This window comes from Rhinichthys klamathensis, unplaced genomic scaffold (assembly GCF_029890125.1).
Source record: "Rhinichthys klamathensis goyatoka isolate OS25496 unplaced genomic scaffold, OSU_Roscu_1.1 h1tg000123l_1, whole genome shotgun sequence".
NCBI classification, from domain to species: Eukaryota; Metazoa; Chordata; class Actinopteri; order Cypriniformes; family Leuciscidae; genus Rhinichthys; species Rhinichthys klamathensis.
In genome coordinates, this window is record NW_026606660.1 from 8386679 (window position 1) to 8412078 (window position 25400).

Genomic DNA, 25400 nt, shown 5'->3' on the forward strand with positions numbered 1-25400 from the left:
ATAAAATACCATTTGCATGTTCGCGAAATGCCGTCGAGGACTTTGCAATATTGCGTCTTTGGGTTTGCGATACTCTGAATGGAATAACATCATCCTGTATGTCTTTGACAGTACACCAGTACTCAATAGACAGATCCTGTATATTTTACAGTGACTTTACTGTATTGTGCAGGACTTATTAGGTCAGGCGTGATGTATTTGCTCGCGTTTCCACAGTAATATATTTGTATGTGCTCAATCTAGCGTGGCAGGGAGCTAAACTAGAGGAGATGTATTATGGAGAATCATGGCAGGACAGACATTGTGTTGCCTCTGTGCTCCCGCAAGCTCTTTATTCATATATCATTTGCGTCACGAGCAAAATGAAGCAGATTAATAGAGCATAATTCCTGAGATCAATATGCAATTATATTCATCTCTCTGGCTGCTCGGGCAGCCGTACAGAGGCACGGCGACACAGTCGCATAGTCTTGTCGTAGGACAGTATTGAGTGTACCAGTAAACCAGGGGATGAAAATTGTGTAAGACGTTTGCATTTGCTGTTTTCATTTTTTTTTAATTGTATGCACTTCCTGCTTTTTACTGTCTAGAAACCTTTTAAAATCACCCTTTCATGAATCTGTCTCCTTTAAGACTCACTTGGTTACTTGTTTTTATAAGCTAATCTGTGGTTCAACATGTTCACATTGTTCATTATGAAATATTACCCGTAGAGTTTATAGTTGGCAAAGCTCCTCAAGGTCAAGGAATTTGGAGGACGTGTGGCTGATTTCCATGCGGTGATCTGAAGCGAGGATCCTTGTGTGATGAGAGCTATTGTCTGGAGATGACTCTTTTAAGGAGGAGGATAATTTGAGGCTGGTCAAGTGACCTCTTAACTTTGGTATTTTCTTCGTCGACTGACTTGTACTGCTGGTGGTTGTGATCTCTGCTGGAGCACTTTATATGTAGCCTAGCGTAGCCAGACCTTCAGACTGATGACAAAAGGTCTGATCTCCATCGTAGCTTTCATTGGGCAAGGACCACCCAGAGGCCGTCTGACTGACATGTAAAACAACCAATCACAGATGGTTTTGTTCCGCTCATGTTTAGCTAGGATGTCCCTACAATAACAGACAGGTGTTTAAAACTCTTGGATGAATTTTAAAGAGTCTATACCATGAACTTTACATACTTGACATATTTTTGTAAACCCAGCGTTTAGTTGATCCTGATAAGCTCACATTGTCACAGTTGTAAACATGACGTTGTTCTATGAGGGGGCTTGGCTTCACGACAGCTTTGTTTCCAGACAGACCGTTAAAGAATGTGAGACACGTCTTCGGAAATCCTGTAGAGTTCAACCAATCAGATGACGACTTCAAAAATCCTGAAGTGTTTCCACAGTTAAGTGTGCCATATGCTTTAGACAATCAGCCGTGGGCATGTCCACACGTTTTCACACTGGGTTCAGTTCTGTTCTATTTGTTTTATTTACTGTGCCATTACTATGTTGTGTGGGACTTATTAGGGCAGACATGATGTAACCATGTGTTTTTATTTTATTTTATTATATATATATATATATATATATATATATATTGTATTTTTGTATAATTTACAGTGTATTTGCTGTATTGTGCAAGACTTATCTTTCTTTCTTTAGGGCACATTAGATGCTGTTTCAATTCAGGTCTATTTTCAGAATTTTATTTATTTATTTTATGGCTTGATGTGAAGAATATTCCACATTCTTTTTGTAGTTTTAAAGGGAAAAAACCTAATGATAGTAACTGTTTGTTTATAATTCATTTAAACCAGGTATTACATTGACATTCTTGCTGTAGGTTAATTCTGTTTACTCATCGATTTCCAAATGTATTCACATTTGGTTTTTGAAAAGTGTAAATTTTGGAACTGTTTGTGTTGCCAAATGTTTTTGAACCAAATTCCGACAGCAGACAGACATATCAAAAGCACGTGTGTGTTGTGTGCCAGGCTGCGTTGATTGCGCGTGCTTGAATGCACTGTGTTTGATGTGCAGGTATGTGTGTGTGTGTGTGTGTGTGTGCATGATTTCTGTGCGATCCTCAGGGCGTAAGAGCTCCCTCTGCTGTGCGCTGAGAGCCTCTGTGTCCTTGTCCCACCGGATTGTTGCTCAGGATTGTTTGCCTATCCACCCACAGTGGCGGCTACTGACCCTGACGCTCCAGGGACAGCGCTGAGAGCCCGGCTCTCTCTTTCTATCTCTCTCTCTCTCCTCCGGCTGCCGCTGCCCTTCCCGCTCGTGTTGTGGCAGGAATGTTCCTCCGGGGCGGACACAGGGCTTAGTGCTGAAAGCATTACCGGAGGGGAAAAGTGTGTTTACCCTGCTTGAGGCTCTCTGAAGGACAGAGGCTTCTCATGTGGGTCCCGGCCCCTCTCGTGCACGCTCACCTGGGGCACGATGTCCTTATGTCCCCGTTACGCCCTCCCTGAACGGCAAAGCGTTGTTTGCTACTGGTCCTTGAGAATCCTTAATGGCCGTTCAGCGCTTTATTACATCATTAATTGCACTTAATTCAGCAACATTACCCGAACGCCTGGCTAGGCTTGGAAAATTAAGTACAGAGCACTTTGTTATAAAATTCTCTATAATGAGCTCTGGTGGGACAAGGTCTGTTAAGTTTGAAATCACCCCAGGCCATTTTTTAGCAGAGCCTGAGCCGACTTTAAAGTTGGAAACTTGGAAAAAATGCCCTGAGGGCGCTGTTCTCTGGGTGCTTTGCAGCTCAATGGATGTGGCGATATTAGTCCTGCTATAAACAGCGGGCTTTGTAGCACCAAGCCTGGCTGAATATGCAGAGCAGAGCCGTTCTGAGGCTTTGATTTGCATCTGTGTATTTACAGTACCGGGGGCTTAGTATTATTGGGGCGGAAGTGTTTGTTTAACAGTTTACCGTATCTGTTTAAAATCGCACGGGCAGATTCCAATTCCAAGTTCGTTTGGATTTAAAGCGGAAACGTGCGTGCGCATTGCCGACACGAGTGCGCTCACGCTGTGTGTGCTTCTCTTCACAGCTATCGGGTCCCAGCGGAGGCGGAGCCCCAGCATTGTTGCCTCGGAGATCTTTGAGCCTCACCTTGGCAGCCACATTCTGCAGGTAAGATGAGATTCAAACTATTAAATCTGCCTTTGTTCATTCAAAACACCCTGATGTTCTTATAGTTCGGGACGAGCTTGAGATCAACATTGGGTGTGAAGATCATAATATGCATATTTGATATGCAAATCATGTAATGCACAAAAGTTGAAATGCAATCTTCTTATTTAGAAAAGAAAAAGAATTAGGTCTGTATGAACTGATATCTGTCCTTGAAATTATTTTGACGAAACACTTTATTTTCTGAAGGCTGGTGGTTTTTTGTTTCCGTTTTTCCTGACACAATTTACGTCGTCTTTAAGTCATGTTGTAATGATCATATTTATGAGATAAATAAATACGATAATTACGTTCTGATTTCTGAGTTTCAGTTAAAGACCGTTTCAGTTGAAGAATCAGGGGATAAAGCTAATTGTTATTGGTCAAAATTACTTTTCAGTTGAATGAATGCGTTAATGGTGACTGTTCAAATTATTTTATAAGCAATTTGTGTAACACTTATGAAGAATAACTATAGTAATTGCCAGAACATACCAATTCCAGTAAGAAATCCTTTGCACTTAATTATGTTTTACTAGCACTCAAATAAGTGTTAGAAGTGAAAAAGACAGAATTTTTTTAAAATTGCCCTATTTGTCCATTATATTCTGACCCAAATAGGTTATTTGAACACAAATAAGATTTTAGTAAGTGCAGCGTGACATTTTTCTGAGTGAGAAAATGTAATATTTTACATATTAACGCAGGACATTTAGTAATCTGTTAGTCGTAAGTATTCATTAGTAATTTATTAAGATGAATAGCAAAATCCAGTTGCTTATGAATAAATTAGCAGGCGTTCTACAATGACCTGGGCGAATGAAATCCGTCACAGATGTACTAATGTGTGTGTTTAGAGATTACAGGTCTGTTGTCTCAAGACATATGTGGTGTCTCTTAGCTGTTTAGCATGCAAGTAAATGAAGGATGACACTTCCTCAGTCTGCTGGTGTTTCGGGAAATCTCAAGGGGAGGGGGCGAATTTCTTATTTCACCTCAGAGAGTAGAAAAAATTGTTTTTCATCCATGCTTTGCAACAGCGCTGATGTCCTTTCTAATTCGTTTTAATGACACAGAACGGAAAGCGCAATTTACACCAGTCACCTGTGTCCAAAAAAGCGGATTAGGAATATTTATATAGCGGTTCGCCGGTCCCCGGACTGCCAGCTCTATTCCCTTACGACAGGTTAAGTGTGTGACAGCAAAGCGGAAATTTATAATTAACACCAATACCAGGCTGGAAGTCTGTCGAGGCGTGGCCTTTTCAAGGAAGGACTTGTTCCTGGCAAATTGTCCCCATTAATCTTCAGCTTAATTGATTGTGAAAAGTTTTAGGATGACATTTAAAAAAAAGCATGCTCGGCTGGTGATTGATCTGAAGAAAATGAACTAATAATGGATGCAAGGCAGTCATTAGTTGTTGAGCGCCGAGGCTAATTTTAGACAGCTTAAACCTTCTTTGATAGCGTTTAATAAAGAGGACTTGGGGGAAGAGCTGCTAACTGGCCTTCACCTGCAAACGGACGTTACGCATAAATACTCACGCATATATGCACTTTTACATAGTCATCCTGTTTCTTATTTCATAAGGCTTTGGTTTTTGTTGACTGTTTGTTTGAATGTTGATATTGGTGAAATCTGTGTTCATTCAGATTTGTTGATATTGGTTTCTCATTAAATCAAATATGAAATGTTTTCCAGGTTTGTTGATAACATTTCAGTTTCATATCACTTCACTGTATTCTTTATGAACAGTGTTTTATGCAAAATGTCTTGAGATAAACACATTAAGGAGACTTGTACAAGTGGCAGGTGTGGTAGAAGAGGAATAATTGATTACAGACATTTTGTATATTATTTTCATAGTTCTGTAAGGTTATGTCAAATGCCTTGTCCATATAGAGGAGAGGTGCACTTTAAACTATGTAAACATAAAAGCAACATGAAATCAAAATCAACCCCATTTAGCTTTTAACCTGTTAACCTGCAACCCCATTTTTGAAAAATCCCCAGATATGGCATTCCCAAACTGAAACAGATACAGTTCATGAACCCTTTGTACTAAAAGCACAAGTAAGATCTCATTTGAAAGCTGACACCTGGAAGTTTATTGTAAAGGTAGAATTAATTATTGTCATAATGAAAAAAATAGTTATAAATAGCTTCAAAGTTTTGTAAAGTTATTATACATTTATTTTTATGAAACATATTCATGAAAATAAAATTGAAGTTGGCATTGTAGCAATCTAGAAATGCACTGCAGCTAAAGCCACATGTCTGGCCATGTTATATTTAAAATCTGAAGATGATAAGTCTAAAACTCTGTATTTAGTTCAATGTTTTTCAAGATCATGTCATATGACTTTATTTTGATTAGACTGGGGTTTATTGTCATCTTATAAGCATCTATTCAGTCTATTGCCTCTATTGTTTTGTGATGCAAAAACGAGCCCCATTCAGTCTCAGTCTCCCCTGCACATATTCACACCTCTCCACCCTGATTATTGCTCTAAATATGCTTTTCTTTTGTCTGCATTATAATCACTAACGACTAGCAATTCACAATGTTTCAATCCCTCATTTCTTTTATAAAAGTTCTCACTTCACAGTGAAACTGTATCAAATGCCCTTTTTGAAAAACGAAACATTTCAGTAAGCATTCTTATTTAGAAAAAAAAATCATAAAAATTACACCGAAGTTAGGTAGCAGGTGCTCAGTACTAGCTAGCATGTTAGCTTAGCACACCATCAATACACGACAATTTATGAGAATAAAACTATGTTTGTGCTCTAAACTTACTTTATAGCGCAAGTCGAGTGTTTTAAATAACTTTCTGTAATCTGATTTGGCTTCAGATAAAAAAATCAGATAGAAAATATATTATTTTATTGTATTCTGCACAATTTGAAAGTCTATCTCGATTAGCATTACATTATACATATAATCTATTATTATGAAAATACCTGACATGACTCGAAGAACACAGGTAAATCAAATATCATTGCAATCATGTTTATTGTCTTCAAAACATCTTTATCTGCACTTTACAGCGATCTCTGATAGCTTTGTTTATGTATCAGGACTTCCTGAATGTCACATGATTATGGCTCTTCTTCATGTGATCCATATATGGACTTTACTGTGCAAACAGCGCCCTCAGACTTCAGTATGAATGGATAACACAGTAAATCAGAGTATACAGCGCTCAAAATGATTACATCGACGCATTTGGGTATAAATTCAATAAATATTATTCCTGTCTATAGAAATCTGATGTAAACCTATGATAATCTATCAATATTTCTCCAAATCTGCACATGTTTGAGCTAAAAGCCCTGAGGGACGTTGTTTTGTGAATCGCTGTCATGACGATCGCACGGGAGTTTTTTTCTGAATGAGAGCAGCTGACGCTCATAATTCATATTAAAGGTAACGACTCATTTTTTAATTTCATAACTCCTGACACAAATTAAGACATAACTGTCACTATAAGTTTCTCAGAATACAATAGTGGTCAAATACTGAAACTTGAGTCTTATATCGTTTTAATGATGTATAGTTTGTCAAGTTAATAACATTAAATATGATAGTAACTTTGAACTATTTAAAAAAAAAACGCTTCAGAGCGCCCACGCACTGGTGAAGGTTAACAGAATAGCTATAATTATTGTTCCTGGTTTTATTGTGAAGGATTCATCAATTTGCTTTTAAGGGTGTGTTCACAGTTGTAGTTTGGTTCTCTTAGTTCTTTTGGGTTTGGACCAAAAAAGAAAATTATAAATTTAGTCTTCGTTCGATTAGTGTTCACACTAATCAATTTTTAAGAGCGATCCTAAAGATACTATCTGTGTTATGGCTAAATGTGCTTATAAATACATATGATGGTATTTTTTTACCAGCTAAGAACTTGAAAGAAGAAGCTGGTATTCTTGAGCATTATGTCCTTTTTTGGGTCGCATTTTGTTACATCACATCCTGTTTTTAGTTTGTTTAGATGTCTTTGGTCTGTGATGCGTTCGTATTTCAGTCGAAATGCACCAGAGTTCATTTGGAAGTGGACCGTGACTTTTCAGGGATCTCGGTGCGCTTGTTTGGTGCGCACCAGGGTTTGAATGGCATGTTTACACTTATTCAAATGAACCAGGGTTCGGTTTAATGAAACCAAACATGCCAAGTGTGAACACACCCTAAATGAACTTTTATTCTCTAAAGGTAGCTATGTATAAAGCAGCTTTCTGTTTGTCAACTCTGCGAATTTATGTGACCAACTTGAACACAAGCAAAATCTCCATGGGGAAGTTTTTCAGCCTCACGCAAAACTCACAATTGTGCAGATTTCTTTTAAAAATGTCTGTATTTTGCCCCTGAAATTTCACAGAGTAACAGTGCTGCTACCAAGGCCTCAGAGTAGGGGAAAATAAGATATTAACCAATGATATCATATATTGATTTTCACAATCCAGTCAAAATCTGACATAATCAGCTATATTTATTAATATTTTACAATTCCTTATAGAAATCAATATTTCAGCAGCAGTCATTTGCCGACCATTATAATTAAACAGATATAAACAAATAAAGTCCCGCCTTACGTAGTTTGTTACTGAATATTGTTTCATTGCATCACATGGTGGAAGTTAAATGTTGCAAATGTTGTATGTTTTATTGCTATTTAGCTGGATGAAGGAAAACATTTAATGGTTCTTAAAAATGTATGACACTTTTACAAGTATGTATAGTTAAAATTGGAATGTTTTGCTTTTTGCTCTGTGTGGTTTGCGTGTTTTTTGTGCTGTTATGTGACCCAGTGACCAGATTTCAGCACAGAAAACACTGTGCTTTTTTGTTTATGCACAAACAAGCTGAACACATTGAGCACCCAGTTTTGTCAAGCCAGATAATCAATTAGCTGCTTTAATATGCAGGTCTGTTTGAAGGCAGCTGTTGTGAATAGGCACTGCTATTTAATGTCATGGCACAATAATATCAATATTGTCTTTTTCTGTCCCAGCTCACACACAAAAACAGTATATTTTTAGAAAAGACCCATTTCTGGCGGCAGGCGTGTGGAGGTAAATATCACAACAGAGGATATTTACTTTCCAAGGTTTCTTGCAACAAAAGCTAGTATTTTTGCTGCTGTACCTTTAAGATTATTTCCTGTTGTTTAACACCCTACTCGTCCTCCAGTAGCGTCTCTACTTGCCCCGAGGGTGTTACGGTCTCGGTGGTGTCGGCACAGGCTGTGTCGGCCCTCTGGGCCACAGAAATGACGGTTATGTCCACTCCCACAGTGCATTGTCATTTGCGTGGGCAGCGGGTCGGATTGATTCCGACAGCAGCGCTAGGTCATTAGCAGAGAGCTCAGAAGTCCTCTGTCAAAGCGCTCCACGCTTCCGCCCAGCTAAATAATAGCATTTATATCACACAGATCATGCTTAGCAAGAGATGAATTATAGATGCAGGGTTTCGTTTTTAAGGCTGATGAGAGCTTAGCTGCCTGTGAAGGGCAAAAGCAGTGTATGGCCATAGACACACTGCACAGAGAGTGAGACTGAACCTTTGTCCGTTCTTTTTAGGAGATAAGTCTGGTCAGTAAATTAGCTGTGAGCTAATGGAGCCGTAAGCCAATAAATGTTTATGATTAGGCTTGTTTTGGGAGCTGAGCTTGACCGGCATCAGGCGAGCAGTACTTTAAAAACATCAGAGAGAGAATGTGTGTTATTATAATGTCCAAACACTCTTCTGTCCTGCAGAGTTTAGCTCCAACTTGCCTCAACACACCTGCCTGGAAGTTTCTAGTATGTCTAGTAAGACCTTGATTAGCTGGTTCAGGTGTGTTTAAAGGTGTGGTATGTAATATTGACTAGTGGTTAATACTAATAGCTAGTGGTTGAAGTGGGTACTGCAGTCCAAGTTGTAAATATTAGAGGGAGTTGTCCTTCCTCAGACTCAACACTTACGCTGGTTGTAAGTTTAAGGACACGCAACAGGAATGAGCGCAATTGACAATAAAAGGCGACGAACCTAAGTTTTTTAGGTGATTTTAATATGCCTCTGGTTATAGAACATTTTAAATGGCTGGATGTGCTTTTTAGGTCGGGTATAATCTGCTATCTCTAACCCAGTTTGTTTGACCCAGTCCATTGCAGCAATACGCTCATTTTGCAAATCTCGTCGCGTTCTCGTGAACCCAATCTCGTGTCTCGTCTTGTGAGATGTGTCTCGTCACACCCCTACTATAAACTGTCTAAAAATATTAATAATGGTAACAAATTATGCGTCTTTTGAAATGTCTAAGGGTTAAGTGCCAATCTACGGTCTCTGTTTTACATTATAGATGCTACAGCAACAGTAATATTGTAATTTGTGTCAGGAGTAAAAATTGACAACATGCAAATCAAAACGGGACTTCATATCTTTATGAAATGGCGATCAAGAGATGAATCCAATCAATTGCACTTGGGTAAAATGTCCATGACAAGCGTCCAGTGGAAAACATCCAATAGTACTTTTTGTCCACAAAAGCGTTAAATCAGTGAAATTATCCATTGTTTACATCAGATTTCGCCTGAACGATCTACCTTCCATCATCATTCTTCAAAAAATTATGCAATTTGAGCCCTGTTGTAAAACTTGAATTGGACTAAATCAGTGGTTTTCAACCAGGGGGCCTCAACAAACTTCCAAGGGTGTCTCAAGATGGCTTAAAGGGTTAGTTCGCCCATTTAAGACATGAAGTTGTATGCAATCCTTACCAGCACTATAGTGCATACACACTGACCCACTCTGTTGTCACCTCCCTGGTCAGAGTTCTGGCCGCTGGAAGTTTTTCAATAAAGTACTCCCGGTTATTTTCCGGGGCCACAAAGCTGTGCGTTTTTACGTGAAAAAATTATTTGCGTTTCAAAGCTTGATTAATTTACCACACAAAAAACACGCCGGTCAAAATTCATACCTCAGTTTTAATCGGCACTATTTTCTATCCATTTCTATCAATCCGCGCTGCTGTCAACATCAACAGTGCGCACGTTCTGATCAGCTGTTGATAGCGCGACTCGCTGACAACATGTCTGACTGCGAAACTTCTGATGATGAAACCAATTTTAGCACAATGTCAGACGGATCAGATGATGAAAGTAATTTTAGCACAACGGCAATGTTATTGATTGCAACACAAAACCTCAATTGTGTGTGTGTTCAATCAAATAGTTTTCTCAGCAAATTGTACCAATATCCCTACAGGCTATACTGTTTTTATATTAGACATCTTTTCACGTGTTTTATAATGGAGTCTAAACATCAGCTTGTTTACCGTACAGTTTAGACATGGGATCATAAAGTTAGTAAATAGAGCTTACCCGTGGTACTGGTACAGCAAAACTCTTTAATTTTCCTTTTCCTCCTTGGTTGGGGATGTAATCGTCTTCGCTGAAGTGAGCACTACACACACGAAAATCCTTTATTTTGGATATTTTAGCTCCCGCAGAGTAGCCGATGGCAACCAGCCAAAGCTGTCTCATAGTTATATTCGAAACAGGAAAATGATGGAATCTGAACTTTGATCCCGGCACATCCTTGTGGTCACAGCCTGGGAATTTACAAGTTCGCACCATTGTTAATTTAATACTTTTTACGTCGTGGTCAATCGATTGTGTAAACTCTATGGAACAGTTGATCGGAACGTGCGCACTGTTGAAGTTGACAGCAGCGCGGATTGATAGAAATGGATAGAAAATAGTGCCGATTAAAACTGAGGTATGAATTTTGAACGGCGTGTTTTTTGTGTGGTAAATTAATCAAGCTTTGAAACGCAAATAATTTTTTCACGTAAAAACGCACAGTTTTGTGGCCCCGGAAAATAACCGGGAGTACTTTATTGAAAAACTTCCAGCGGCCAGAACTCTGACCAGGGAGGTGACAACAGAGTGGGTCAGTGTGTATGCACTATAGTGCTGGTAAGGATTGCATACAACTTCATGTCTTAAATGGGCGAACTAACCCTTTAAAATAGTCTTGGAAAACCTGATATGCTATATGAGAGAAAAGTGTGATTTCTAGACCTTGAAAACTATTGGACATGAATACATTTTATAAGGTAGAAATTGAGTAAAGATATCTTTTAAAAAACCCTTATCCATAATCGTTATCCAACAAATCACAAACAACTTAGAAAGGTCATGGAACCTTTGAATATTGTTGTGGACAATGGGGGGCCTTGGCGTCGAAAAGGTTGAGAACCAGGGGCCTAGAGGGAATCTGCTGACTTTCTGTGCTGATTTTGGTAGGAAATAGATTTAAACTAGCACTTTAGTCTTATTATTTACTTTTGAAAGCATAGTCAAATTGGCCAAAGTATGAAACAAACAAACACACAACAGGGTGGAGAATGTGCAGAGCGTTGTGGAGCTTTCTGCTGTTATGTGGGCACAGATCGCTCTCTTTTGGACATCCGCCGTTTTTGCATTCATAATAGGGATGCGCCAGACGGCTTGTCAGAAAGTTTTTGATCTTCACTGAGCAAATTAACAGCGCTGTTGTTTATTGCTTATCTGTGGTTTTTGATGTGTTTTAGTGATAAAGGATGAGGAGCGTTCAGAGACACTGATCGACAGGGAGCCTTAATTACTGCCTGTGTGTGTGCGCGCGCGCGTGTGTGTGTGTGTGTGTGCGCGCACCTGTGGTGAGCGCCGGGGTGACAGGACACCAAACGCCTCTTAATATGTCTCGCAGCTTCAAGTTCCAACACTCAATCTTTCATCAACTCCTTGTTTACTTTCTTCTCTTTCGTTCTCTTGTTGTTTGTTTTGTAGCATCGTCTTTGTTGTTTTTGGCTTGTTTGTGATAATAGGGCTTGGATTAAAAAAGAGACGAGGGGAAGAAAAAAACACAGACACTTTGAAAACCCTTCGATCTTCACACCGGAGGAAAGCGCAAAGACGGCGGCTTTAGAAATGACAGCTGTTTACATTTGCATAACATCAATGCGGAGCGAGGCGGTGTCTTTGAGCCCGTCTGTGTGCAGCTGTCACCGGCTGTAATCGCAGGTTGATTCGCGGTTCACAGGAATCGCCATCACGCTTCTCTGGCTCTTCGCTGAGATCAGGTAGAAGGTGGCAGAGAAAGAAAATAACACACAGGGAGGGTGTTCTTCACCTCAAAGCGCCTCATGCTCGAGACGTCAAGTTCCTCTTGTACATGCACATGGGTTTAGGGACGTCAAGCCCGTCTGAGGGATATCTGTCCATCTTACCTTTGCCGGGGACATTCGCTCTAGAGCTTAAAGGGATAATTAACCCTAAAATTTAAAAAATCGGTCATCGTTTACTCACCTTCATGTTGTCATTGAACAAAAAAAGAGATGGTAAAGATTTGAGAGGTAGGGCCCTATCTTACACCCGGCGCAATGCAGCGCCAAGCACAACGCAAGTGTTGTTTTCGTGGTTTCAGCCCGACGCAGTTATCATTTTCACGTCCTGTGCCACGTATAAATATCAAATGCATTTGCACCCATTTGTGTGCTATTTTGCGGCAACTGCGCCATTGACCAACAAAACCTGGTCTAAAGGTCTTAAACCTGGTCTTAAAATAGGGCCCATAGAGTGTAGAGGAAGATTTCAGCGATTGATTGATTGATTGATTGATTGATTGATTGATTGATTGATTGATTGATTGATTGATTGATTGATTGATTGATTGATTGATTGATTGATTGATTGATTGATGTTAATAGTAATGCTTCAGAAGTCTACTTTATTTTTATAATTGATAATAATAATAATGACAAAGACCAATGGAATCATGTATTTTTAGTCTATTCCATTTATTAACGTGCAATTCAATCATTTATGTATAATTTCAAAAGAAAGAAGAAAAGTTACATATTTTATGAATATCATGATCTCAACATGTGCTTTTGTTTTATGCGAAATAGCAGAATAAAAGTTCTTCAAAATATCTGGTTTTGTATTGTTTTGGAGAAAGAATGTCACGATCATGAGTAAATGATAACTCAACTTAATTTTAGTGGGGAATTTTCGAGCCGAGCTCTGTGTGTGTTTGTAAAGGATGGATGGCGTTCTTTCAAATGCCTTTTTCTTTTAACATTATTATGCACAAAAAAAAAATCTTAACAAGCTCGCCATTATGCAGGAAATGGGACCCATGAGCATATTTAACATATTTCATGGCAACCTCTAAATCACACAGATATTCGTGTGATAACTCTTTAATGTAGGGTAATAATCACCCTTGATTTATTATGTATGGCGTGTTATTTTATTTAAGAACGTGTTTTTTTGTTCTTCTAAAATACTGTTTAGATGAAGACGGGAGAGATTTTTCTGCTCCCTGAAAAATCCCATTGAACTGCAACTATGTAGAATTTGTTATGTGATAGTAGAGTGTTGTGTGTGGTTGCTAAGGTGTTCTGAGTGCTTTTTAGGATGTGTGTTTGCAGTTTCTATGCGGTTTCTAGTTCTGAGTGGCTGTTTAATGGCTTTATGGGTATCAGTATATTGTGTACACGAATTTGGGCACTGGTAAGGACCCTGCTCATTTTACACTGGGACACACCCTATGATATTCTGGTTTCTAGATATGGCATGGGTTCCTCTTATAATGTAGCCTAAGTCTTTTTTTTATTGTCCATCGGGTAAAATGTTTTAAGTCTAATCACTTTGAATATTAATACCACACATTGCATGATCTGAGGTATTAAAGTTTAATATTTAGGGTTAAGGGGTTTGTTCAAATCCATAACTCTCAGTATGATCAGTACTAATAGTATGTTAACCTTATCAAGCGCTGGCAATTACATACCAAACTCGCTGTATGCTTTGCTAAGCCAGGCACCAAGAATTGAATTTTTTTTCCTGCTTTTTTTTTCTTTCTGTCTTTCTTTTGCTGTTTTTTGTTCTCTGTTGTCTACAGTTTTAGCTCATCTCCATCTCTATTAGTTCAGGTCTGTCTTGCATTCACAGTGCATAGATTTGTAAAAAAGCGAGGCAGACGTGTTTTCTGTGATGTCCATCACAAAGCGGTTGAGATCACAGTGCGAGCGTGTCTGAGGTCAGTGCTTTCTGCTTTTAGCTCTTTTATTTACATCAGCTGTCGGAAGATCTCCATAGCTTTCGCCTTCGTTCACTAATTTGCTGTTGAAAGCAAACATGTCAGAGCCTCTCTTGTTGTGGTTCACTAGCTTGCATAACATAATGCGAACAGCATTTACATATCCATAAACACACAAACACACACGCACGCACGGACCCAGCTCAATCTCATCTTGTGTTGGATGGCTTCCTGACAGATCATCCATTCTACTGCCATCCAACACGACGGATGAGTTTTCACACTCTTCTGATCTAGTTTTCTCACTGTTTCTCACTGTGTTGTTGGTGTATTAGCCACATGCTGCTACCTGCACCCTCCTCAAGCACACGCTTTATTGCATGTCACCTCATTTGCTGGATGCTGTACAGTTTGGACAGAGGATATCTGATATAGCGGTGAACTGTGACAGGATGACTGTTGTGTGTTTGGTGTGAGACTAAGGGCATTTTCGACCCTGGCTCGTTTCGACCATTTGTTTCCGAACCTGGTGCATTAGTTCGGTTAGTTTAGGCATATATATGAACACAGCAATCGCGCTCGGATCCACACAAAAAAAACAATCGCTCTGAGATCGACTGAACGAGGTGGTCTCGGCCCATTTGAAAGCAGTTCGGTTGAGGTGAGAAAGCAATCCGACCCAATGGACCAACGCACTAAGCGCTATCATAATTCATAACTGGAAATGTGTTATATAAAAAGCAGAGGTGTCTGATTCTGAGTTTTTGTGGTTGTAAACCAAAGATCTTAAAATGTTGTGTAATTGCTCTTCTCCATGCATTGCAAGAATTCTGTCCCGACGAAGCCTTGATTCTCGCTCTAACTACTTTATAAATTATATATAATTTGCTAATTATATATAAAACTGCGAAACAAAGATAGTTTTAGTTCAAGTTGAGTGCTTTTTTGTGTGGCTTATAGTATATACACTCACCTAAAGGATTATTAGGAACACCTGTTCAATTTCTCATTAATGCAATTATCTAATCAACCAATCACATGGCAGTTGCTTCAATGCATTTAGGGGTGTGGTCCTGGTCAAGACAATCTCCTGAACTCCAAACTGAATGTCAGAATGGGAAAGAAAGGTGATTTAAGCAATTTTGAGCATGGCATGGTTGTTGGTGCCAGACGGTCCGGTCTGAGTATTTCACAATCTGCTCAGTTACTGGGATTTTCACGCACAACCATTTCTAGGGTTTACAAAGAATGGTGTGAAAAGGGAAAAACATCCAGTATGCGGCAGTCCTGTGGGCGAAAATGCCTTGTTGATGCTAGAGGTCAGAGGAGAATGGGCCGACTGATTCAAGCTGATAGAAGAGCAACTTTGACTGAAATAACCACTCGTTACAACCGAGGTATGCAGCAAAGCAACCTTGAGGCGGATGGGCTACAAAAGCAGAAGACCCCACCGGGTACCACTCATCTCCACTACAAGTAGGAAAAAGAGGCTACAATTTGCAAGAGCTCTCCAAAATTGGACAGTTGAAGACTGGAAAAATGTTGCCTGGTCTGATGAGTCTCGATTTCTGTTGAGATATTCAGATGGTAGAGTCAGAATTTGGCGTAAACAGAATGAGAACATGGATCCATCATGCCTTGTTACCACTGTGCAGGCTGGTGGTGGTGGTGTAATGGTGTGGGGGATGTTTTCTTGGCACACTTTAGGCCCCTTAGTGCCAATTGGGCATCGTTTAAATGCCACAGCCTACCTGAGCATTGTTTCTGACCATGTCCATCCCTTTATGTACCCATCCTCTGATGGCTACTTCCAGCAGGATAATGCACCATGTCACAAAGCTCGAATCATTTCAAATTGGTTTCTTGAACATGACAATGAGTTCACTGTACTAAAATGGCCCCCACAGTCACCAGATCTCAACCCAATAGAGCATCTTTGGGATGTGGTGGAACGGGAGCTTCGTGCCCTGGATATGCATCCCACAAATCTCCATCAACTGCAAGATGCTAGCCTATCAATATGGGCCAACATTTCTAAAGAATGCTTTCAGCACCTTGTTGAATCAATGCCACGTAGAATTAAGGCAGTTCTGAAGGCGAAAGGGGGTCAAACACAGTATTAGTATGGTGTTCCTAATAATCCTTTAGGTGAGTGTATATATATATATTAGTGCTGTCAATCGATTAAAAAAATTAACTCGATTAATCACACATTTTTTCTGTGATTAATCGCAATTAAAACACGTTTTTATATGTTTTTAATATATTTTATAATGTAATAATTTCACAGTCTCCAAATCTCCAAATTAATGTAGAAACAACATAAAGACAGTATATTTGAAATACTTGTTTAATTGCATCTTTTTATGAATGAATGCCAGTATCACAAACTAATACAGCTACTGATGTCTCAATGAAATTATAGCCATTCAACATTACAGTGAATTGAAAGCTATCAATTTTTAATTTTTTTAATTTTTAGGTTTAAAAAATATAACAACTTTTAATTTAAGTGAACTTCAAACAATCATCACATAAACCGATATTAATGTCATATTTACCTGTGCCCTTCCTACCTGTCTAACAGGTAGCAGCGTGGTCTCTTTTGCCGTGCTTGAATGGTTTAAAAGCATTTGCATGAACAAGAGTGTGATCATATAGCTAATGTAATGCTAGCCAAAGGATGACAGAAAAATTAACGGATGCTGCGTTAATTGCGTAAAATATTTTAACGCGTTAAACTGGACAAATGAATCGCATGCGTTAACGTTGACAGCACTAATATACAGTGTGTGTGTATATATATATATATATATATATATAATGGTTGTAGGTTGTCGTAAATAATTGTTACAGCAGTAATAAATTATAATAGTTCAATTATAATTATAAATAAATTATAATACTTCATGTTACACATATAAATTGCATAACGTTGATGCTGACATGATTAAGACTAAATTACACTTGTTTTATTTAAGCAGTTAGTACTTAAGAGGCCATTTTATTAATTACAGCTAAAGAGAATGTGTTCAAACCCCTTCAGCCATGACTATAATCACTTAAGAAGTGAGCTCAAAAAAGGCTAGTTAGCCTCTGTATTTACCTTTGAGCTATATTGACCAATTAGCATCCATCCATCCATCCATCCATCCATCCATCCATCCATCCATCCATCCATCCATCCATCCATCCATCCATCCATCCATCCATCCATCCATCCATCCATCCATCCATCCATCCATCCATCCATCCATCCATCCATCCATCCATCCATCCATCCATCCATCCATCCATCCATCCATCCATCCATCCATCCATCCATCCATCCATCCATCCATCCATCCATCCATCCATCCATCCATCCATCCATCCATCCATCCATCCATCCATCCATCCCTTTGTGTGCATATTTGTATGTGTGTGTTTGAGTCTGTGCAGGTGAGAAATGGCAGTCAGACAGGAGCAGCTGCTGCCTGTGTGTGTGTGCAGGTGTGTATAAGTGTAGGTGTGTGTGTAGCTGTGTGCAGGTGTGTTTGAGTTGTCCTGTCACTGGGTGGCAGGTGTTTTCTGGCCACAGGTAGAACGTGAGCACATGTGGCAGGTGGAACAGATAGTCTCAGTTAACGCAGAAACGGGTGACGACCGGACACGGTCCGCCCTCGACACCCTCGCACTGGGCGCACGGACCCACGCCATCTCCCGAAGACTTTTCGGTTGGACGGTAATGTCAAACACTGTGGTACAGAATGCCGTAACGTAACATGCCTATACATGCTAATGCGCTTTCAGAGCGCATGCTAATGTGCCAACGGTATAGTCTGCATTCGGCAGCCTTTTACTTTCAGCTCAGACTCTGTCAATAAAACCTGACCGGACGTCACCGAAGGATCTTGGAGGAGGGGGGGGAAAGGTCAGTGGGCAGTGCAAAGAGGGGAATTTTGATTATCCGGCCTGCGTTTCCTGGTTCATTAGCAGTGGGAATTTGGACAGGGAGAAGGTGGAGGGGGGGATAGATCCACCCTTATTTCTTATGCAGTCAATAGCAAGGCTTGTCTGCATTCATAATTGTTTGATTTTATAGGCCAGTCTTTAAACAAACATTGTCTATGGTAATGCCCTGCCCTGATGGATGGGAGAGGTTTTGTCTGTGAATATCATTTGGATAATTAAAAATGACAGACCAAATCGCCCGCTGTCTTGACCCTCACTTTGTCTCCCGAGTGATGCCGGCGAGATGCTGATTGCTGTCAATCACAGGTCTGCGGAGGATTGGGGAACGCGGGCAGCCGTGAACCCTGACCCACACTGTTGATCTGAAATAGATAACAACCTTGAAATACCTGCAGAATTTCAACAGGCGCACGGCACCTTCCCCAAAAGAGCCGCTTCCTCTGTCTATTTCTCTCGGCCTCCTCGGGTTGGGTATTCAGAACCGCTTCCGAACCCAACGTCTATATTCTCAGCAGTGTTTCAATGTACAAATTGCTAACTTATAGTTGTCTTGCCATATCAAACTGGGATAGAAGTATTTTTAACAATGACAAAATTACACAGGTCACCAGTTATAGGACCAATTATTCTCAAGTCCTAAAAGAATCATTTAAGGAAAGATTAAGGAACAGCAGGACTTTTTTTTATGATTTTGTACTTCTTTCACACACAGAAACAAATTAAGACATCAATCCTACTGTGTTTTAGGACACCATGCATTTCTTTTATTCTGCTCTCTACATCTGTCTCTTTAGTTTTTTCCTCTCATTTCCTCCTTCCTTTCACGTTTCAGCACTCGAGTCGTTCCTGCGGTCTAGGGCGTACTTTTATATGATCATTTAAATACGCTGCCAGTTGTTTTCTCCTGCCAACGCGGTGTCTTTCCTCTCGCCGCTGTGGTGTGGGTGTTTAAGTAGTTTAATTAGAACAGAACAGAGGATGTTGTCTCTATTATCATTACCAGCAGCAAGCATCACTTTATGAGTTGGGTAACCATTTAACGTTTGTAAACTGGATATGTCACAGTATTCCAAATGTGAGCACCGTTTGTTTTGGTATTTGGAATAATGTTTACCAACATCTCAATTGTAAGCTAAATGCGAGTGTTATATACATGATTCAGCTAAATTGCAGGCAAACACACGTTTCTAATAGCAGTCCCATAGTATATTGTGGCTTGTTTTATTGTGCAACATTATTTTGAATTTTATATAAATATTGGAAGTTGTGAGTTGATGCTAAATGTACATTAAGTTTAAGATTTTTATGGAATAGTATAGTATATTTAATAAATATTTTAAGTTGTATGTTTATATTTTTAATATTTGTCTTATAATAAAAAGCGTTGGATAGAAGTATCTCAGCTCCAACATGATTATTAACATATCTGTAATGTGTAATGTTACTGTAACATACTGTATATTTATAATATTAAGATATATTACATTCGATTAATGTTGCAGTGTCTGGAGTGTAAGATATATTTGTCATCGAGGGAACGCTCTCTCAATATAGACGGCTCAGAGCCGAACACATTTAGTCCTTCGTTGCTTTTCAATTTTCCGAGTGCTGAACTACACCCTCCCCTCCTCTCACCTCTCTCCAAATCCAGCCAGGCATTAGAAACAGTATTTCCCTCGGCAGAGATCCCCTCTCAGCATGCTATTCTCTGTCATGTTGCGGTAGCCATGAAAAGTACTGGCGGTACCATGGTACAGTCAGAGTATCAAATGCTAACACCATGTTGATATATACCATGGTATAACTATATTTATGTAGTATTTACATGGTACTTTAAAGAATTCCATGCAACTCCCATGGTACATGTTCAGAAAAAATATCATTTAATATTATTAAATTTATTATTGAAAATATTTGATTTATGAATATATTTCACAAGTTATTATATTATAGAAATACTGATTAGATATTAGCATATTTGTAGTATTTACGTGGTACTTCAAAGCAAAGAATACTATTATTACCATGGTACCATGTCAAAAGAAACCAGTTTAATCTGATTTCCATACGAATGATTCTAATGATTCAGTTATTTTTAGTGACTTAAAAACATACCTGAACAAATAATAATAAGAAGAAGAAACATTTATTGGGGCCCGAGGAACCTATTGGAATTGCTCTTGTTTATTTGTATATCACTTTTCATATTGAAATGCTGCTTTATAAGTGCTTCAAAAGCATATAAACAAATATTAGCAGTACAATTTCACACAATATCAATGTAAAAATGTACAAAAGCAACTATAAAAGGTTCACAAGATAAAATATAGTCATAAAACAAACTTTCACACAATATCAATATACCGGTAAGCAAATTTCAGAAGATATTTCTCTTATGAATTGCTTCTTTTTGCATTAAAACAGAATCATACAGCACAATCAGTGTAGTACGATTCCCGAACGAATGAATCTTTTGATCCAGTGACTCAGTGACTCAAATGCATACAGCTTACAACTAACTGTGACACATACATTAGTGTACTCTGTGGTTCATTTGACAGTGTGTACCCCCAAATACACATTATGCATTTTGTCAGTAGTATTTTACAAATGAATGAAATGTTACCAAATTTTAGGTGACCTAATTTTTTATTTACCAAATAAATAGGTAAGGCCAATTTTTGTATTTTTTTTATACCACAAAAGACTGTGAAATGTCATTTAAAAAAGTTATTCTAAACAACCTTTTGCATGAATGAAAAAGCGTCTACGAAATTACAGCTTGTAAGATGGGAATTGTCTGAGAGCCTCTACTTGTACCACGTGACCACTGTATCACCTGACTGCTGCATATATTTTTAATTGATTATTAGATTGTTTAATTATGGTTTATACATTAAATTCTTCTTATGATTCCCATCTTTAGGACAGTCAGTGTGTTTATTATAATGGTAGTGTTGTCATTTTTGTGTTTCACGTCTCTGTTTCAGTGCAGATACAACCTGAGGCGACAAAACCAAACACTCCTGTTATAATCGACTGTAGATGCGCTGTTAGTGGAGACACGTCTGTCTGAACAGCGCGTCTGACTTTCTAATGACGAGGGGGGAGAAATGTAAACCTCCATCTCCAAATAGTGCGCGCAAATCCGACTGTGGAAATAATCCTCTCAATTCTCTGTTCCTCATTGTGTCGCGCCAAAGGAATTTGATCCCATTGAATAATTTCATTATAACTTGTGAGCTTGTGGATTAATGGGAATCTTCACTGTAAAGACAAACAGGAGAGGGGAAGCTGTCGGTTTGCGCTCTTTCTTTCTCTCTCTCTTTCTCTTTTCCCGTTCTCTCCCATCACCTGCCGCACAGTCAAACCCGAGACACAATCAGTGTGCACAATGGCGTACTTGTAAACAAGATTAATGCCCATGTACTGTTTTAACAGCTTGTCAAGAGATCACATGAACACAAAGGCAGCAGGTTATTACACATCCGCTCTACATTATTAAGCTGATATGTACATTTATGATACAGTAAACCCATGGCGTGAACTACTGTATAAGATGCTCAGACACGGCGAGCCCTGCGCGGTTACAGATCTAGATGTCCGTAGCATTTTGCTACATGTTGGTAAAACGTCTGCTTCTGATTTTTAATACAACATAAAATGTAATTGTTTCAGTTGAACTTTTTTTTTTTTTTTTTCTTAAAGGTGATGCATGTAATATTGACAGCTAGTGGGTACTGCTGTCCAAATTGTCAATATTAGAGAGAGTGGTCCCTCCTCAGACTCAACACTCACGCGGGTTGCTAGATTGAGGACACGCAACAGGACTGAATACAATTGACATTGGAAGGCACTGTAATATTATGAGTTGATTTATCCACGTTTTATTATGCCTCTGGTCATAGAGCTTTTTAAATGGATGGATATGCTTTTTAGGTCGGGTATAATCTGTGATTTTTAACCCAGTTTGTTGTTCGCTGGCTTCCATTCAATATGCTGTGTTTTCCACCAACTGGCAACCCAGGGTGTTGAAATACTGTTGGGTAAATTGGCAGTGGAGGATGACAGGCCAAAAACAGACATTCCGACACTGGACGCACATTTCAAAGTAGAATAACATTTTTTTTCTGAATATCTGCAAAGTATGGTATTTTTATGCTTTAGAACAGTAAAAAAAAATTTAAAATTACACACAGGACATTTAAATCTCCCTTCCTGTGTTTAATAATCCACATTGATGTGGGAGTAAAAAAAATAGGAGACAGATATAATTAGTGAAGATTTCCAAACTATAACAAATCATAAATATAAGACAGAAACTAGTTAGTAAATGTATTAATTATCAAGCCTTTTATTAAAATGAGTATAAACTCATTAAACACACTTGATATTGCACACCTCCTTCAGTGAGAGATTTGATGTACCTATGTTATCATTTAAAAGTTTCAAGATTTTTTTTATTCCTAAAATGTAATACTTTAGTCAGCAAGGATGCATTAATTGATCAAAAGTTACATTAAAGACATTCACAATGTTACAAAAGATTTATATTGCAAATAAATACTGTTTTTTTTTAAACTTTCTAAAAATGAAAGTAATATAATAATAATAATATAAAATGGTTTCCACAAATTAAGCAGCACAACTGTTTTCAACATTGATGATAATAATAATTTCTTAAGCACCAAATTTTAGGAATAAATTACATTTTAGAAAAGATATTTTGAATTTTAATAATACAAAATTTTTTACAGTATTTTTGATCAAATAAATGAATCCTTGGTGAGCATAAGACAATTCTTTCACAAAACATTAATCAAATAAAAAGATTTGATTCCAAAATTTTGAATGGTAGTGTATTTATTTAGTTATTTTTTGGGGCACAACTATGCACTATAACTTATGCACTGCAGTCAGAGACATTGGCAATATTTGACCAAGAATGAATTGAGCAGAAAAGAAATGAATCCACATAAAACCGAAGAGGAAAGTATCCGTGTGTGAGCGCTGTAAGACTGCAAACAGAGCGGCAGGTTGGATGTGGCCTCCAGGCCTCGTCCTGCAGTGCTGGGCTTTTTTAGCGTGCTGTTTTATAGCGCTCTGAGTTTGTCATCCAGAGACTGTAAAGTGCAAGTATCTCCGTCTCGTTAGAGCCGGAATGGGAGACTCCCGTCGGTTCGGAGTGTTGGAATGCTCTGCTTTAATTGCGTTTGATGGCGGCTCTGCAGAACAAACCAGTGGAAAGAGCTTTTATTGCCTTTCCACCGGGGTCCCGTCTCGTGTGCTGATCTTTAAACAGCGAGGCTTCATTTCAACCTGAGAATAACAAGCTGGGGTTTATATTATTGGTTAATGGGCTTTCGTTTGTAAGTTAAGACACTTCCAGTGAGAAGAATAGCTCTTCTGGATTTCTCCTTTTATGTTCCACAGAAGAAAGTCATACAGGTTTGGAATGACATGAGGGGGGAGTGAGTAAAAACGACAAGGTTATTTTTTGGGTGAACTATTCCTTAAAAGTAAATGTCTTTTCCCACTCCATCTCCATCTCTCTCTCTCTCGCTCTCTTTGGGTCTGTCTTTTACTCGAGCTGGTAGTGAGCAGTCATGTAGTGACTCAGAGTTTCCCTGGGGCTTGATTTTATGATCTAATGGCAGTCACAGTCTCTCTCTCTCTCTCTCTCTCTCTCTCTCTCTCTCTCTCTCTCTGGCAATGTCTATAGTAAAGGGACGTATAATAACTCATGGTGCCAATTTTGACATTTCAGAGCATTTACAAAAACTCTGGTTTCTTGGACGTCATCTGTACTGGTTAAGTAGATGTTGCTCAACACATATGAGCAATGATTAATAGGCTTGATTGCTGCTACTATACAGGTTGAAGCCTATTTATCTCCATTGTTTTAGATCTATCTATCTATCTATCTATCTATCTATCTATCTTCAAAGTGGACATAAATTAAATGGTTTATTCAATTATTAATACTGTCAACACACTATTTTTATTGGTCTTTATAGAAATCTACTGCTGTCGAATTAGATATTCATGAGCTCAATTAATATTCCTAGTGAGGATTAAAGAAATATTCATCTTGGATTTGTGAGAATCTCATGCAATCTTAAAATTCTGTGTATACTTTTTGTGGCGACAAATAGAATAAATGACCCCCCCCCCCCCCCCCCCAAAAAACCCCGCCCCCCCTCCACACTCCGCCCGTCTGCCATTGTTCAGATAAAAAAATTCAAAAATCATTCCATTGATTCAGTCAGAATTTCATATGCATATTCATCCTGCATAGGAGGAGGTATATTGTATAGTTTCGGTTTAAAATGTTTGAAACTTGTTTGCATTTCTATTTGCTCCCACTAGGGGCACAGACATAACATCGGATTTGCTGTTTTGAGCCTGATCAGTTGGAGCCTCTAGTCCGTGCATTCGGCGCTGTTGTGGCCACTGAAACGTCTCTTGTTTTTCTTATGCAACAGCTGTAGTCTGTCTCTCTCTCTCTCTCTCCACCTGAGTGCTGGAATCAACTCTGTGTCGCTGACGTGGAGTCATTATTCACCCGGCGCCCGCCTGCATAAGCAACAGCACAAATCGCACGCCAAACATAGGGATATAGTAAGTAAATATTCCATGCTGTTAGCTGACCATATGGTTTATTTGTTTGCGAGGGCATTAGCGAATCACAAACTGAAGGCATTTCTCACAGGCCATAAAAAATGGATGACTGTTTCCAAGGGGAGTGTCCTCGATCGTGCCGAAACCGCTGGAGCGCCAGAGTTTCATTGACCTTCATTGGTGTGACTAAGGCATTATAGGAAATCTAAAAAGGGCATCTGAGGCTGTCTAGGGTGGGTCTAGGGTAAAGCCGAGGAGTTTCCTGTCCTCTCCTTCAGCCCTGTGTGTGTGTGTGTGTGTAACCAAGCGCTGCCTCTGCGTCCCACCCATCCTCTCTCGCTCTGACAGCCACTAATAATAAGGCATGAAGACAGTCTGACAAAATGAAGACAAATGCTGCATGCTGCCCCAGAATCATAATCTCTGGCGGGTCTCAGTGAAAGAGACATCCTAACTGTACACGGATGTTCTTTATAACTCAGTCCTGTGACCTACACACACAGTGCTGCTGGGTAGTAACTGATTACAGGTAATCTGGATTACATAATCAGATTACAAAAAATAAGTACTTGTAATTAGATTATATTACGTTT

At 38.9% G+C, this 25400-nt stretch overlaps 1 protein-coding gene across 6 annotated transcripts in view; it reads left to right on the forward strand.

Annotated features, from left to right (window-relative positions):
- LOC130089008 (neuronal PAS domain-containing protein 3) overlaps positions 1–25400 on the forward strand; it is a 332370-nt gene that overhangs the window by 159767 nt on the left and 147203 nt on the right. For all 6 annotated transcript variants that reach the window (XM_056256095.1, XM_056256096.1, XM_056256097.1 and 3 more), the window contains one exon: positions 3040–3122. In XM_056256095.1, the coding sequence (XP_056112070.1) occupies positions 3040–3122 (83 nt within the window). The remainder of the gene's footprint in view (positions 1–3039; positions 3123–25400) is intronic.